Consider the following 15,498-nt stretch of genomic DNA (forward strand, 5'->3'; position numbering starts at 1 on the left):
ATAGTTAAAAATACTTTGCTTCTTTGTGTACCACCTATTTTTTCTTGCATACCACCGGTTGAGAACCTCTGCTCTAGACTGACCAAGTATGTGACAAAATGACACATAAAAAAAATCAACATAAAGCTAATTATTAGTAAAACGTAAATGTCACTTATTTTCTTTCAAATATGTCCAACATATTATAAGTGTAAAATATTTAATACTACTTGATAAACTGCACGAAGTTTATTTTATTCTCAAATTAATAATTATGTTAATTAATTTGCGTTTGGTAATAATGCATACTACTTAGGTATCTTTTTTTATTTTTAGGATGGTATTAGAAAAGTGAAATTCAGGCATAGAATAATATTTTTAATTGAATTTAATCAGTTCCCATATGCTCACAGGTCCTTAATTTTTTTCATTAATGGTCCTTAAAAGTCCTTAAAAGTACTTAATTTCCATGTGCAGAAATGTGTACGAACCCTGTTTAAGGTGATTGTAAAAATTTTATAGGTTATAAATTCAAAAATTTTTTCGAAAAATTTAGAAAAATTATTTAAAAATACAAATTTTAAAAATAAATCTTTAAAAATGGTGAATTTTATTTTAATGAACCTAAATTTTGAACTGTGTAAGAAGGAATCAAGTTTAATAAAAAAAAAAAGAGAGATTAATAAATGCATATCAAATTGAATTAACGTTGAAGAGCAAAATTTTGAGAGCTAATTTTTAAAAACTACCTTGTGCGTTTTTTTACAAAACTTGATAGCTTTTCATAATTTGAGCCGTAGAATCGAAATATGGGAAAAAATTGGCATGTCATTTCAGAAAAAGTCCGATTTTGTGTCAAAATACCTATGTATGTTAGAACAGTGCTATATATAAATCTAAAACATATCCTAAGTCGTGCTTTTGAGACACGAAAAACTTAAGTTGAATTTCGTCAATGGGCCCAGTAGAACGGGAGATATAGAACTGTACCCCCTTTTTTTTATGCAGTGTACATTGTTCATCAGCATAATAAAGAAAATTATTCAAGACTAATCTGTGTTTAATAGCATTTCGAAAAAAAAAAAAAATGTCATGTACTGTGTTACTCTAAAATAGGCACTTCAAGGTTGTCGAGAATCGCATGTGCAGTGCATGAACTAAAGAAAGTACCTGTTCTCGTATAAAACAAAATGGATTTAATCCTAGTATACGGTACCATGAAGGTTAGAATTAAAAAAATATGTATTGTAAAGAAGGAAAACCTCTCTTCAACAGACGTGGCTCGGTTCCATCATAGCGGGAAATAGCTGTGCATGCGCAATATATCTGTCGCCAAAACTCGAAACCGGTGTCGAAGTTCGAAGGTCACGTTATCAAGAGTTCATAAAATGAATATCGTTTAAAATGTCTTTAAACTCTAAAGGAAAAGAAAATATTTTTTGGCGCAAGTAAATTAATTCATGGATTAGTTATTTTGAGGGGGGGGGAAATCTACGAAAATCCGTTTTTAAAATTATTGCAAAAAATCCCAGAAAAAAACTCTTTGATAAAACATTTCTTCTTGGATTTTTCGCAATAATTTTAAAACGGATTTACGTAGTTTTCTTTTTTGTCAAAGAACGTTTCTTCTTAACATGTGTTTCTCAATTTCCTGTACACATCGCGGAGAGGGAAATTCTGGCCGTTCCGTCTTCTAATCCCTTGGCAAATTTTCCCTCCACTTTTTACATAGACGTTCTTTGGTCAGAATAATCTCCATGTATGGTACAGCGGGATTTGGCGACATGATGAGCAGTAAACGGGTCATTTTGCTCTTGGCGACAATTTTCAAAATCATGCGAAGGCCGTTTTATACTCCGTGGCCCTACTGTATACCGCAAAACCTTTTTTTTTTTTTTTTTTAATAAATACCTTGTCATTTTGCAGTAAAATAAAAAAATAGTAATCAATTATCTAGGATAACCATCTAATATAACTATATTCGCTAAAATATCGTTGATTATTCTAATTAAATTTTTAAGTAATTATCTTTATTTTTATGTTATTCATATCATTTAATGTTGCTTCTTCCCTCTAAATTTATTTATCATTAGTAAATAATATTTCCAAATTTCAGGAAATTTTCTCTGGCATAATCCTGAAATTAATTCTAGCAGTATGATGACATCACGAAATTTAATGCACATATTTTTTCCGTATGTATGCTGCGGAATAAATATAAAATATCTCAATTTAGTAAAAAAATATCATTAAATAGATTTCTTTCATTCGTTTAGCTGCAGAATGTCTGCAAAAAAAGCCTTATTTTATTCCAGATTGGGCAGATTCCAATCTCAATCTTCAGTGGAGAAAACAACTCCTGTTATAATTATATTTGTGTTTTCAAGTGTAATAAGGTGCCTTTTAAGAATACACCTCACACAAATTAGATTTACCTAAAATCTAACCTAACTTTTAGCATTGCGTTGTGATTTATAAGAACCGGATTAGCCTCGTGTTGAACTGGGGATGATCATGAGTAATAATTAAATAAAACGCACAGTTGTTATCCAACGTATATATCTTAAATTTTAAGTTTTTTAAGCGGAAAAGTAAACAAAATTATCAAACAAAGTGTACCAAGAATAATTAAGAATAAATGTCCTCTGGGATTTATTGAATAATAAAGTGAATTTGCTACACAGTACAAGTAACACCATAATTAATTTACCTCTTAGCACAGCCAACGTACGAGGGCCATCCAGGAAGTAGATTACGTTTCCGTCTGTGTCCGCTAGGGGCGGGGCTAGCGCGGCCATCTTGGGGTCAGAGCGTTGCGCAGCTCAGTCTGCATCTAGCCGTGCTAGTGAGAGGTTCGTGCTGTGCTCCGTTCAGATACTGTGACGGTTTGAAATGTCTGCGTTAATTGAAAATCCCGCGAGCTGCGAGGTGCGCTCAGTAATAAGGTTTCTGACTGCAAAAAACTGTAAACCGATAGAAATCTATCGGCAGCTTCGTGAAGTGTATGGGGACAACATTATCACTGAAGGTGGAGTGCGTCAGTGGGTCATAAGATTTCAAAATGGCCGAACCAATGTTCACGACGAAGATCGAAGTGGGAGACCCAGCATAGTGACCGCCGAACTTCTCGAAAAAGTCGATGCTAAAGTCCGTGAAAATCGAAATTTCACAATAACGGAACTTTCTTTGAGTTTTCCACAAATTTCGCGAAGTTTGTTGCACGAAATCATCAGCGAAAAGCTTGGTTACCACAAGTTTTGTGCAAGATGGATTCCAAAAATCTTGACAGAGGACCACAAAAATCAGCAAATGGCTGCAGCGTTGAACTTTTTGGACGCTTACCATAAGAATGGTGACTCTTTACTCGATCGCATCGTTACTGGTGACGAAACATGGGTGAAACATGTGAACTGTGAAACGAAATTGCAATCAATGCAGTGGGGGCACACAAGTTCTCCCCAAAAACCCAAGAAATGCATGCAAACAATGTCGGCAAGGAAGATGATGGCGACTGTTTTTTGGGACAGAAAAGGTGTAATTTTGGTGGACTTCCTGGAAAGAGGCACTACAATAAACTCTCAAAGGTATTGCCAAACTCTCCAAAAACTCAGAAGAGCAATTCAAAACAAGCGCAGAGGAATGTTGAGCTCTAAGATCTTGTTGATTCACGACAACGCCCGGCCCCACACGGCAAATGTCACTCGTAAAGTTCTTGAATCTTTTAAGTGGGAGTTGTTTCCTCATCCGCCGTACAGTCCCGACCTGGCACCGAGCGACTTCCACCCATTCCCAGCAATGAAGAAGTGGCTGGCTATGCAGCGTTTTGATGACGACGCACAGCTGCAAGAAGAGGTAACGAAGTGGTTGAAGGCGCAGGCGGCCGAATTTTTCGACGAAGGAATTTCCAAGCTCGTACATCGCTACGATAAATGCCTTAATTTGTATGGTGACTATGTAGAAAAGTAGTATTTGAGTGTGGCTTTCATCTGTATATAATAAAATTTGTTTCCTATACTTTGTTTATTTTTTTATTCCAAAACGTAATCTACTTTCTGGATAGCCCTCGTACATTACGCGGATAGACTGGAATTTTCTCAAAACATACCTGGAAAACCTGGAAAAGTCAGGGAATTTCATTCTCCTGTTTGAGTGGCAACCCTGAACAGATTACCGATTGTCTGTTTATCTTGTATTCTTTTTATTTATTTAAGTGGTCCTAAATTTATAACATTTTCCTGATTTTCTATTTATAGTTTTTTGCATAAAAATAAATAAATGTGATTTATTTATAATACTTAATTTTTATTAGATTAAGTAAAACATGCTAAGTAAATTGCCAAGAGATTGATAAGTTAGGAGATAAAACAGAAACTAGAGAGAACATTGGTTTGCATATTGAAGCAAACTTCTTTATTGTCAGAAAAGATGCTTAAAGACAAGGAAATTAATATAAATTAACCAGAATGTGTGGGAAGGCTTCAAATTAAAAAGATGTATAAATATTTTGTTGTGTATTATTGCTATAGAACATGCTTTTAATGTGCAATTATCCTAATATTGTTTAAGAATCAGTGTCATAAATTAAATATGTTTTAAACTGTGAAATGTTATTAGATTCTGATTTTAATAGTGCTTTCTTAGCAAATGTCTTTAAAAAATATATAAAATGTTTATAAAAATATATAAAATAATGGAGACATAAATTACTAATTTAGTTATTTGTAATTCATTGCTCATTATATTATTTGTAATTCATTGCTCACCCTTAAAAGTTATCTCATCATGATAAAGTGAGTTATTGCCTTTCATTAATCCTTACCGTGGTTTCAAGAAACAACACAAAAATGCAAAAATTAATTAAATGTAAAACTTATTACTTGCAGCTAGTAATAAGTTAACAATACAAATACAAAACAGCTTATTTTCTTTGGTGCTTTAGTGGCTTATTGGAACCTTAAAGTATATTAACTGGGTTGCAACCCCAAGAACTCTCCATGAAGGTAGGACATTAACTTCATCAGACAGAGCATAACTTTCAAAACTTGCCAAAATTCTGTGAATAAATACATCAGGCATTCAGGTCTGTTCTGATCTGCGTGTCTTTCTAGGCAACAGCCACTATTCTGTTATGAATCATGCTAATTATGATTTTATGTCTCATTTCAACCTGCGCCGTTTGACATAAAACCTGCCCATTATTTATTAAACCTCTAGAGAGCAAGTACGGGACAAAATGAGACATAAAAGAAAAAACTCAAGCTAACTGTCATTAAAACATAAGTAAAAACGTCACTAATCTTCTTCAAATACACTGACAAGCCAAAAAATCATGACCATCCCACATTTCTCAATGAACTCGTCTGGATGACTTGGAGGGCACGTGATTAAGTGGGAATGGTGTTTAACTGCTGCTGGAGAAGGTAAGGAATTCTTGCACTTATTTTTGCGAGTGATGGGGAACTGCTGCTGATCTAAGCGAATTTGATAGACGGCAGATTTTAGTGGCCCGAAGACTCGGAACGAGTTACATCCGAAGCTGCATGACTATGACTGACTGACGTTGACGATCTACTGTTGTTAGTATTTATGCAGAGTGGATAAATGGCTTTGAAACCAGTATTAGACACCAATGTGTTGGACGTCCACGCATCATTAAAGAAAAAAGACAACAGAGACTGTCCCGCATGGTACAGCAAAATAGGTGCCAGACAGTGCCTCAGCTGACAGCCCAGTATAGTGTGAGTTCAAGTGCAAGTGTTTCAGAACATATAGTTCAGTGGACACTGCTGGATATGGGACTGCACAGCTGACGTCTGACTTGTGTGCCTCTGTTGAGCAAGGGTCTTTGTTAACTACGCCTACTGTGGGCCCAGGAATATCGATACTGGATGATGGAGAAATAGACGACAGTTGAGTGGTCAAATGAATATTAATTTCTCATTTATAACATTGATGGTCATGTCAGGTTTTGCCATCTTCTAGGCGAATACTTGCTCACCCCCTGTACAGTAGGTCAGACGTAAGCTGGTGGTGGCGATATTATGTTCTGGGGGGACGTTCTCACAGGTGGCTCTTAAGACCCATAATATGTGGTAGAACAGACCATGAAAGCTGCGGACTATCTGAACATAATTGCAAATCAGTTGCACCCTTACATGGCGAACATATATTTAAATCTTATGGAGTTTATTTAACCTTTTATGGTCAACTTAAGATTAGAAATACAGTACAAAATCCGAAATCTGGACTCAGCGATTCTGGATTTGGGATTTTTCGGGATAATAGATCAGTTTCAATCTAGTAAGATGGCATGTAGAAATTATAAAATTAAAAATATGAAATCTCGATTTATGAAATAATGAAGTATTTATGATCTAAATGTAATCTTTAGGTGTATGAGTATCATCAACAAAATCCATTTTTAGCATATGGAAAGAAATTTTTGGTAAATTTTTCCTCGTGAACATTTTTTAGCACAATTGAAATCTGTAATCATCGCTAAGCATAATGTCAACATAAAAGTTTACTACACTCCTTTATTATTCAAATACTAACATAAAAAAATTGTTTAGGTATTACTGCACGAGTAATTACTCAAGATGTCATGTTTTGATAAACATGTGGTAATGAAAGGAAAGTATAATAAGTAATGATTTGTCAGGTTGGCGTCAGATCAACGATGTATCTGTGGAATGTTTCTGTTTGAGATGCATGCCAAGCAAATATGCAACAACAGAGCCAAATTACTGATCATACAAATTTATGCTAAAATGATTGTTTCTTCAATAACAAGATATTTTATTTAGTGTCAAAGTGAAATTAAGAATCGGGACTCTCCAGATGTTTAATGCGCAGAGGGGTAAATGAGATGCGCATGCATAAAGCCTCCGAGAAAACTTTTGTTGGAGGTTTTGAGGCCGGGATTTTAGATCATTCCGGATAATGGACGTCCGGATTTCAGACTTTGTGCTATATAAGTTTTGTCTCTCAAAGGCTAATTAATTATCCATAAATAAAACTACATAATTTTTTTATATAAATGAACATAATTTATTTAAATAATTCATTTTTTACTTATTTAAACTATTTCTCTTATTTAGATCTTAGCATTGAAGATGATGTTAGAGGTTGTGCTAATATGACACCTAGCACAGGAGCAGCCACTGTCAGATCCACATTAGCTCAGGTTTGTGAGCATTATATATTGTAGCTCTATTCATATGTACTCGTATGCAAAATTAAGAGAATTTCCAAATTGTGTCTATTTTTACAAAAAGTATTGAACCAAAGGTACTGAATAATGCACATATTCAGAGTCGAATATGTAAGACATGCGTGTTTGTAGAGCTGTAATTATAGAGAACATATAGTGCACAAGGGGTTTTCGGCAATTTGTGTGCTTGTACTCCTTTACAACATTTGCTATGTTTCTTGCAAAAGTTGGGTAAATTTTAAAAGTCAATCATCAGTTGGATATGATTATTTTAAATTAGGCAACAAAGCAACTGTAATTTGCCATAGATACTGAATGAAAACTGTTATTGAAGGCAGTCAGACATAGGGTTTTTTTTCTTAAGAGAAAACAAAATTCTTTTTCCAACAGAATTTTATTCAAAAACCTTCGACAAACAAAAGTTGCTTTTTTTTTTCTTCAATTTTACATTGGCATGGTTCTGTTCCATTTGTTTGTAGTAGCTTGGTATTATGTTGCAGTATTAGCATTTCAGATATCATCGTTGAATGATAGTATGCAGTTTGTGACAGAAAGCTCTTTCCTTAAGACTTAGAAGCCTGGGCTGATCAGGTTGAGCGACCATCATCCCAAGAGATTTTTCACATTTCTGGTTTTAAAAAGTCGTTTGTTCTCAATGTCAGTTCTTCAGATTTGATGTCAGTGTGTCTTCCTGGAAGTGTCTTTTTCACTAGTTATTCATGGCCTAGTTGTTCTACTGTATTTATAAAAAAAAAAAAAAAAATTGTATTCCAGTTTGCTAAAATGGCAGCTCTGAATCAAAATGTGTATTATAGTGAACTGTGTTTCCTTCCGATGAAAGAAGTTGATTGAAGATTGAGATAAATTCCAAGATCTGAGAATAGAATAAAGTTTTTTTAAAATTTTTAATGATTTCTTTCCAGTTTTTCTGAATCTACATCTGAACAGATTTATTTTATATGTGAGCCATTATATATTTACATATTGTATTAATATCATCTATGGCTAAAAAATATTTTGAAAAGAATTACTACTTAAAGCTACAACCTTGTGTTTGGCATAGATTTAGTCAATAACTCAATGATTTTCAAAGGCAAAAAGGTAAAGGTTTCTCTTCAATCAGGAGCAAAGAAATCTCCAAGACTGGAAAACAGCAGACCCAATCTTTGTATTTATACCCTACAGCAGTAAAGTAAACAAGAAGATAGCACCATCTGGTGGTAAAAATAGTAAGGAAATTGAAAAATAAAAGTTAATAGAATTTTAAGGGCATTATGAAGGATTAGGCAAATCTTTGTTAATGTGAAAAGGTTCAAAAATCCATTTCACCAACTGATGAAGATTTCTGAATAATTTTTGCGGACCCAAAGTCAAAATTATGGTTAAATTCCCAGCTATGATTAGTTATCAAGGACTTGTTAATTTCACCATTCAATAAAATCCATGGTACAATTCCTAAAGATTCCATTTCCAACTTTAACTTCTTAGGGAATTCATAACTCAAGGAACGTGAATTTTATGTTTGAAAAGGCGAAGTTAACAAGTCTTTTATAGCTAATCATTGCTGGAAATTTAATTATAATTTTGACTTTGGTTTTTAAAAATTATGGAACTTATTTTGTGCTCCAACAGCTTTTTCTTCAGTAAAAAGTGATTTTGTGATCCATTAGAAAGGCAAGTACACTTCTATATTTTTTTTGAATGAAGCTTTAAAGCTTTAGTATTTAAACTAGATACAAGATAAATTTTTGAATTTCGCCGCAAATTTTGCACCAAATTTGACAATACTTAATATTTAGGCATAATTTGAGTCGTAGAATTGAAATATGGAAAAAAAAAAAAAAAAAATGCCATGTCATTTCAGAAAAAGTAAAATTTTGTGTCAAAATACTTATGTCATATATATAAATATAATATGTAACCTAAGTTGTGCTTTCGAGACATGAAAATGCAGTTTGAATTTCGTCAATTGGCTCAGTAGAATTGAGGTATAGAACAGTCTCCCCCCTTTTTTTGCGCAGTGTACGTCACTTAGGACATTAAAATGTAACAGCTCCTGCAAAAGGTACTAGATAACTTTTGCAGTGAAACTATCATATGACCACAGCAACTTTTATTAAAGACATTAAAATAGGATTGTAGTTATACTGTATTAGTCCAGATGAGATATGAGGATGATTGAAGATCCTTCCAAAAAGTCATGATTAGGGCTCAGACAACTGATTGAATATTTCTTTTTCTAGCATTATTAATGTTTGTAGGGAATAGCAAAAAAGTGCAATAACTACTATCACTAGCATTATTGCAAAGATTTATAGGTTACATTGCAGGGTGAGTGCTGAATAAACAGGCTCATGCATCTGCATCCAAAATTTACTAGTAGTAAATAGCTATAGTTCTGCAGCATCCATATTCCATGAGAATAAGTGCTGCATACTACACTGCTGGCCATTCAAAATGCAACACCATGAAGGAAAGCAAATACAAAAAAGATATTTATTGCATATAAACAGTATGGCATGAAGACAAAATTATTAAATTTGTAACCATTTTGGAGGTTTACAGGAGTGCGAAATTAGTAGAAACAGCTGCCGCCCGTGGCGGCTAAAATGGCCCTTATCCCATTAGGCATGGAGTCAAACTGGGCTTGGATGACAGAAATGAGCAACTCATTCCATGCTGCTTCAAGTCTATGCCACACTTCATCAACTGTATTAGCTGGAGAGCGGTGATGGGCCAGTCTCTCAGCAAACCATGATTAGGTGTTTTCAATGGGTGACAGAACTGGAGACCATGCAGGCCAGGGCAGCAATCAAATACACTGTGTATCAATGAAGCTCATAACACAATGTGCAACATGTGGTCTTGCATTATCTTGTTGGAACATGTCGTTTGGGGGCCTCAGTTAAGGTACAACCACTGGACATAAGATGTTAGAAATGTACCCACCTGCTTTCAAAGTACCGTCGATCTGAACTAGAGATGTGCATGTTGTGTACCCAATGGCTGTCCAAACTGTCACATTAGGTGCAGGGACCCTATTCCAATATCCAATGCAAGCAGGCGACATATGGTATCCTTGGACACTCCAGACACGTATACAGCCATTAGAATTCTGCACGTAGAACCGGGACGCATTTGAAAATGCGACATTGTGCCACTCCTGTATCCAGCTTTGTCATTTGGAGCACCAGAGTGGCCATCTCTCTCTGTGATGCATTATCAAAGGAAGACAAAGTAATGGTCACCCTGCTGATAATCCACACTGCTGCACAGATTGAAGCACCTTACGAGCTGATACTAGGCATGCTGCAAACATGCTTATTTCCTGACTAGTGGTCCATGATGTGGTCGTACAGTATTGCAGGGCTGACCTCACAGTATGTCTGTCCTCACTGACATTAAGTCATGGGAGGGTGTTGAGATCCTGCATGCCATTCAGTATGACCCCTCAGCAATCCATTGATTCCTTATTCACATGACAGTGGTTGGATGTCGACCAGTGTGACCGGCGATATCACGGAACAATAACCTGAACTTTTGATAGGCAATGTTCCTGCCTCTATCAAATTTCGAAACTTGCTGGTAAGCATTTCTTCTTTTTATTTGAGGCATAACACAATATTCTGAGCAAAAGCCAACCTTATAAAGCACTTTCTGAATGAGAAATCCTCTACACAATTTTTCTTTTATGCAGTGCTTCAGATGTCGTTTCACCACCTGCAATGTCTAAATGCGGTGAAATGCTGATCATTTGCATATCCCTACATCTTCCTTTCATGTGATTTTGATGTTTGTCAAATCATTCCTTCCTGGTGTGAAAATTTTAATGGCCAGCAGTCATAAACTTTTGCAGTATAAATAATGCATAGTACGCATAAACTTCTGCAGTAGATGTCACTCTTGTTAATCTTATTGAAACATCCTCGTCATCTTCATCTCTTTGAGTCGTAAGTACACTAGTTCGACTTAAAGGAATCAGAAAAGATTGTTCTAATATATTCAATAATTTTTTTTTTTTAATTTTTTTATATAGACTTATAAATTTATTTGTGTTTGGTGTTAGCAGAACTGTGCTGTGTGATATGGGAATGCTTGTGATATAAACTAGGACTACTATTGTTTATGGATCGCAGTGTGACAACTTTAGGGTATTATAAGGTTTTGAGAATGCATATCGTATATTTTTCAATACTTTTATTCATATGGCAATGGTGTAGGATGGCAGTGCATTGCGCCGCTAAGGAAAAGTTATCCTTGATTGAGTGGAGGAATATTCCACCGTGAGGCTTTATCTGGCTTGCGCTCTTAATCTTTTAATTTTAATTTAGTTAGGCATCTATGAGATGTTGTTAACAGGGTATTTTGAATTGTGTATCCTGCATCTGTATCCGTATGCTCATTACAAGTTGCAATTTGAATAGTATACATGGTGAGATATTGAATCAGATCTTGACATGCCATATCATTCAGTGTTGCCCTCCATACCAAAAGTGATCTATAAAGTGTTAGTTTGGTGGTCATATTTCAATGAACACTATAAATATATTAACATCATTAAATATTTTGTGATAAAAAATTTTAATTATAATGTTTATAATTTATTTCATGAATTTGTATTATTTTTATAAGAGGTTTGCTGAAGCTGCTTTGAATGGCCGACGTCAGTGTGATGAACTTGTTCATGAGCAGCATTTGCAACAACAAGGCTGGGCAGCTGTCATTGCCAATTTGGAAGATGCAAAAGAGTAAGTCCCCCCCCCCCACACACAGTAGCCAAACTAATATTTAAAATTGGGAAAACGCAAACTTAATTTAATGTAAATTTTCAATAAAATTGTATTGATTTTGAGGGCAAATTTAGATTTGTAGACACTTTCTCATAATTTTTTTTTTTTTTTTAAGCCTGAAGGGCCTTAGCCCAGGAGGGCTATTAATTTCTTTTTTGGCATTTAGCTTTGATTCACTTTTCGAACTGTTGTTACCGAATATTACAGCCCTGTATTATATTTAAAGAAATTAAATAATGAAAAATCTGCATAAATGTATGCACGTTTCTCGAATTGTGATAAAAAAATAGTATCTAGAACCATCAAATTTTGAATAACATACATTTCAACCCAAATATGGGCTTCTGGAAGCCAAAATTTGAAATTTGTTTTATTATATATTTTATATTTTGTAAAACTTTAACGAATTTTTGATTAACAAATTCAACAATTTCAAAGTGAGTATGTTCAATTATAATGATGAGAATTTCTATGCTTATTTTGAAAAATAAATTAATTAAACATTTAAAATGGTTTAAGAGATCTCTTTTCACTTCTTTTGCAGCTCCCTTCTTAAGAGAAAAAGCCGTTTTGAAGATCATTTTCAAAAGTACTTAGCAAATAGGTCTAGCTATCAAGAAATTATAAAAAGGTAAGTGAACTACAAAAATATCTTATTACTTGAATTTTAGAATATTGACTGGTGATTTGAATTTTGTTTGTAAATTTTTCATTTTTTGATTTGTGTGATTTATGCAAAAAAGCTGTTTTTGAGGGGTGAAATAAAATGAATAATTTGAGAAATTTTTAAATGTTTTCTTGTTTTTAAATATTTTTATTTTTAATTTTATTTTAACATGTATTGATTTTAATGATTTTAATTGCACAGCTTCCCAGAGGATATTGAGTTGCTTGCAAAAGTTCCTCTTTTGCCCAAATTAATGCCACATAATGAATGCATGACTGAGAATTTGGACACAAAGTATACCCTGTTATCTTGGTTTTGCTCAGAGGTATCTTTTTTTGTGAAATTTAATATAAAAGATTTGTAAGTTTTGTTACTTATTTTTAGGTAATGTAAACAAAATTGCCATGCTACTGGAAAAACCAAAAAAAAAAAAAAAAAAAAAAAAAAGTAAGGGAATTCAAAAATTGACCAGAGTGAAAAATTTCAGAGAGAAGTCAGGGAGTTTGAATATTTTATTTTAGCCCAAATCTGAAAAAGAGAATTTCGTATGGCGATCTTCCCAAAAAAGCGATTTTTGCGCCAACGTTGAAGCATATTAATTTCTTCATCAATTATGTATTGTGTGAGCATCATTCAGGCAGCTGGCTTTGAGCTAATTTTTTGCAGTGCTGATCAGAACAAAGAATATAAATAGAAGAAGGCAAGCTCTCATAGACATAGTGTAAACCAGCCTCATTCACCTCAGGTGACTTTTGAATTGCAGCCATGTGTAGGCTGCTGGTGAAATTCATTTGTGGAGAATCAATCCTACTTTAAGTGTTACTGAAGTACAAAGCTTAAATCTGCTGCTTAAGAATTAGTTTTTTGCTGTTGTTTATAATTTGAAATTTTTATTCTACAGTATGCTTTGCATATGATTTTTTGATTTTACATAAAAAATTTTCATTTTGCAATTAATCATTTTCATGCTTAAATAATTGATGAATTGTCTAATGTATTACTATATTAAATTATGCTTTAATTTTAAATGTCTGTGCTATTATATTTCCGTAAATATATACATGTCATAAATATAACATTTTGTTATTAAAAAAATATTAAACAACCCGCAGAGTAGTGAGAACTGAAGCCAGTATACTTTCATAGTGTTTCTTAAATCCTGACCGTGCCCTTGACTGCTTCATTTTGGGTGCATAGCGAAAAATCCGGTTTTTGTTTCTTAGTGGAGTAGTGGGAAGAAAAATCAAACTAAGGCATAAGTTTAAATATTATTTTGGAATGTACTCAGTTCTTTGAAGATTATAAATCAAAGGTATTATTGGCATTACAGTACTCCTTTCCTGTTTACGAGTTGTGATTTATAAGAAATGTTAATTATGATAATTCAGTGCTTCTGAAGATGGTTTCGAGCTCTTTCATCATGCAAAAGAATTTGATAAAATTTTTATTAGGGTTAACGTTGTTAACTGTTTTGGAACAAGATTTAAGTCTTAAGATAGGAGTAAATTTGGAATTGCTTCTGTTAGAAGATTGTCAGAAGATTGACTGTTTTATCCTTGTCAGGAGGAGGTTTTCTAGGATTGTCCATTTTGTGGGTAGCATTATTAGGTTGAAAATTGATGGATTTGGTTTTTGGATATTTTGAGCAGCTATTGCTCTTAAAAGTAAGGCAGAGAATCTGTATTTTGTAAGAAAACTTCATACTGATATACCTTGAAAGGATTCTAATTTCTTTAATAATCTGGATTATAATTTTAAAACAAAATGTTCCAATGAGTTTCCATTCTATCCTTCAATACATATGATTTTTTATTACCTTCTCATGTCATGAAATGGATTTTCAATGTAATGCTGACAACTTAAAGATATTTCTAAGAAATAAGAATTTAAAGTATTAGTGTTTTTAAATCATTCATTATAGTGCTTTGACAAATGTCATATGTTGCTGGTGGTTTTGGATTGCATTCATAGATGAATTTCAAGGCCTTTCTTTACGCCTGTCAAGTTTGCTGATGTCTTCCATATTTTCGATTTAATTTTTCTCCATGGCATTGCTGTGTCATTTAAGCTGTACTTCTTCCTATTCAAATTCTGTGGTCAGATTGTCTTCATTTAAGCTGTACTTCTTCCTATTCAAATTCTTTGGTCAGATTGTCTTTCAGAATAGCCAACCAAGTTTCTAATAACCTCCGGATTCCAGACAGCATGATTCAGATGTTCTTGTGAAGAGCAAAAAGTCTGTCTCTCAGTAGTACCGTGCATGTAAATGAAGGAAGATTTTGCCTCTTGGTTTGGAGAGCCAGTGGAGATGTGATGAGTATTGATATAACTTCTGATATGTTACAATATGCTAGATATGCTTGTGGTGCATATCATCAAGCACTCAAAAATAAAAAGCTGTGTGACAGTGAAGATAAAAAAAATCATCAGACAGAAGGAAAGCACAAGCACAGATTAAAATTTGGGAGTTAAAAAAAAAATTGAGCAGAGATATATATTTCTTCAGTTGGCTTGCAAATTGCAGAATTAAAGCAACAAATTTAGTTTTGTGCTAATTTTTATTAGCATGTTTTGTTTAAATATTCAAAATATTTTTTAACATTTTCAATTCTAATCAAAAATTACATTTAATTTGCATTATATATACATATATATAAAGTTTTCTATCAAAAGTGTATTGACTTCCTAAAGAAGACTGCTTTTTTTACCTTTCAGAATTTAGCAATTGTCATAATATTAGAGGTGATTGTTATGCAATTATATGTTATTTACTAGGATAGATATAACTGCTTCCCCATTGACATTTTGTAAACAATGACCACTATTGCAGAATTTATTTCTAACATTTT

At 33.5% G+C, this 15,498-nt stretch overlaps 1 protein-coding gene across 2 annotated transcripts in view; it reads left to right on the forward strand.

Moving 5' to 3' along the window:
• The window catches only part of Atg17 (autophagy-related 17), a 160,588-nt gene that overhangs the window by 15,429 nt on the left and 129,661 nt on the right, over positions 1 to 15,498 (forward strand). For both annotated transcript variants that reach the window (XM_035372965.2, XM_035372966.2), the window contains exons 4-7: positions 7,080 to 7,165; positions 11,825 to 11,940; positions 12,527 to 12,613; positions 12,851 to 12,974. In XM_035372965.2, the coding sequence (XP_035228856.2) occupies positions 7,080 to 7,165; positions 11,825 to 11,940; positions 12,527 to 12,613; positions 12,851 to 12,974 (413 nt within the window). The remainder of the gene's footprint in view (positions 1 to 7,079; positions 7,166 to 11,824; positions 11,941 to 12,526; positions 12,614 to 12,850; positions 12,975 to 15,498) is intronic.

The sequence above is a fragment of the Stegodyphus dumicola genome, chromosome 1, assembly GCF_044657685.1.
Source record: "Stegodyphus dumicola isolate Sdum_Otavi_A_Nest chromosome 1, ASM4465768v1".
Lineage (NCBI taxonomy): Eukaryota > Metazoa > Arthropoda > Arachnida > Araneae > Eresidae > Stegodyphus > Stegodyphus dumicola.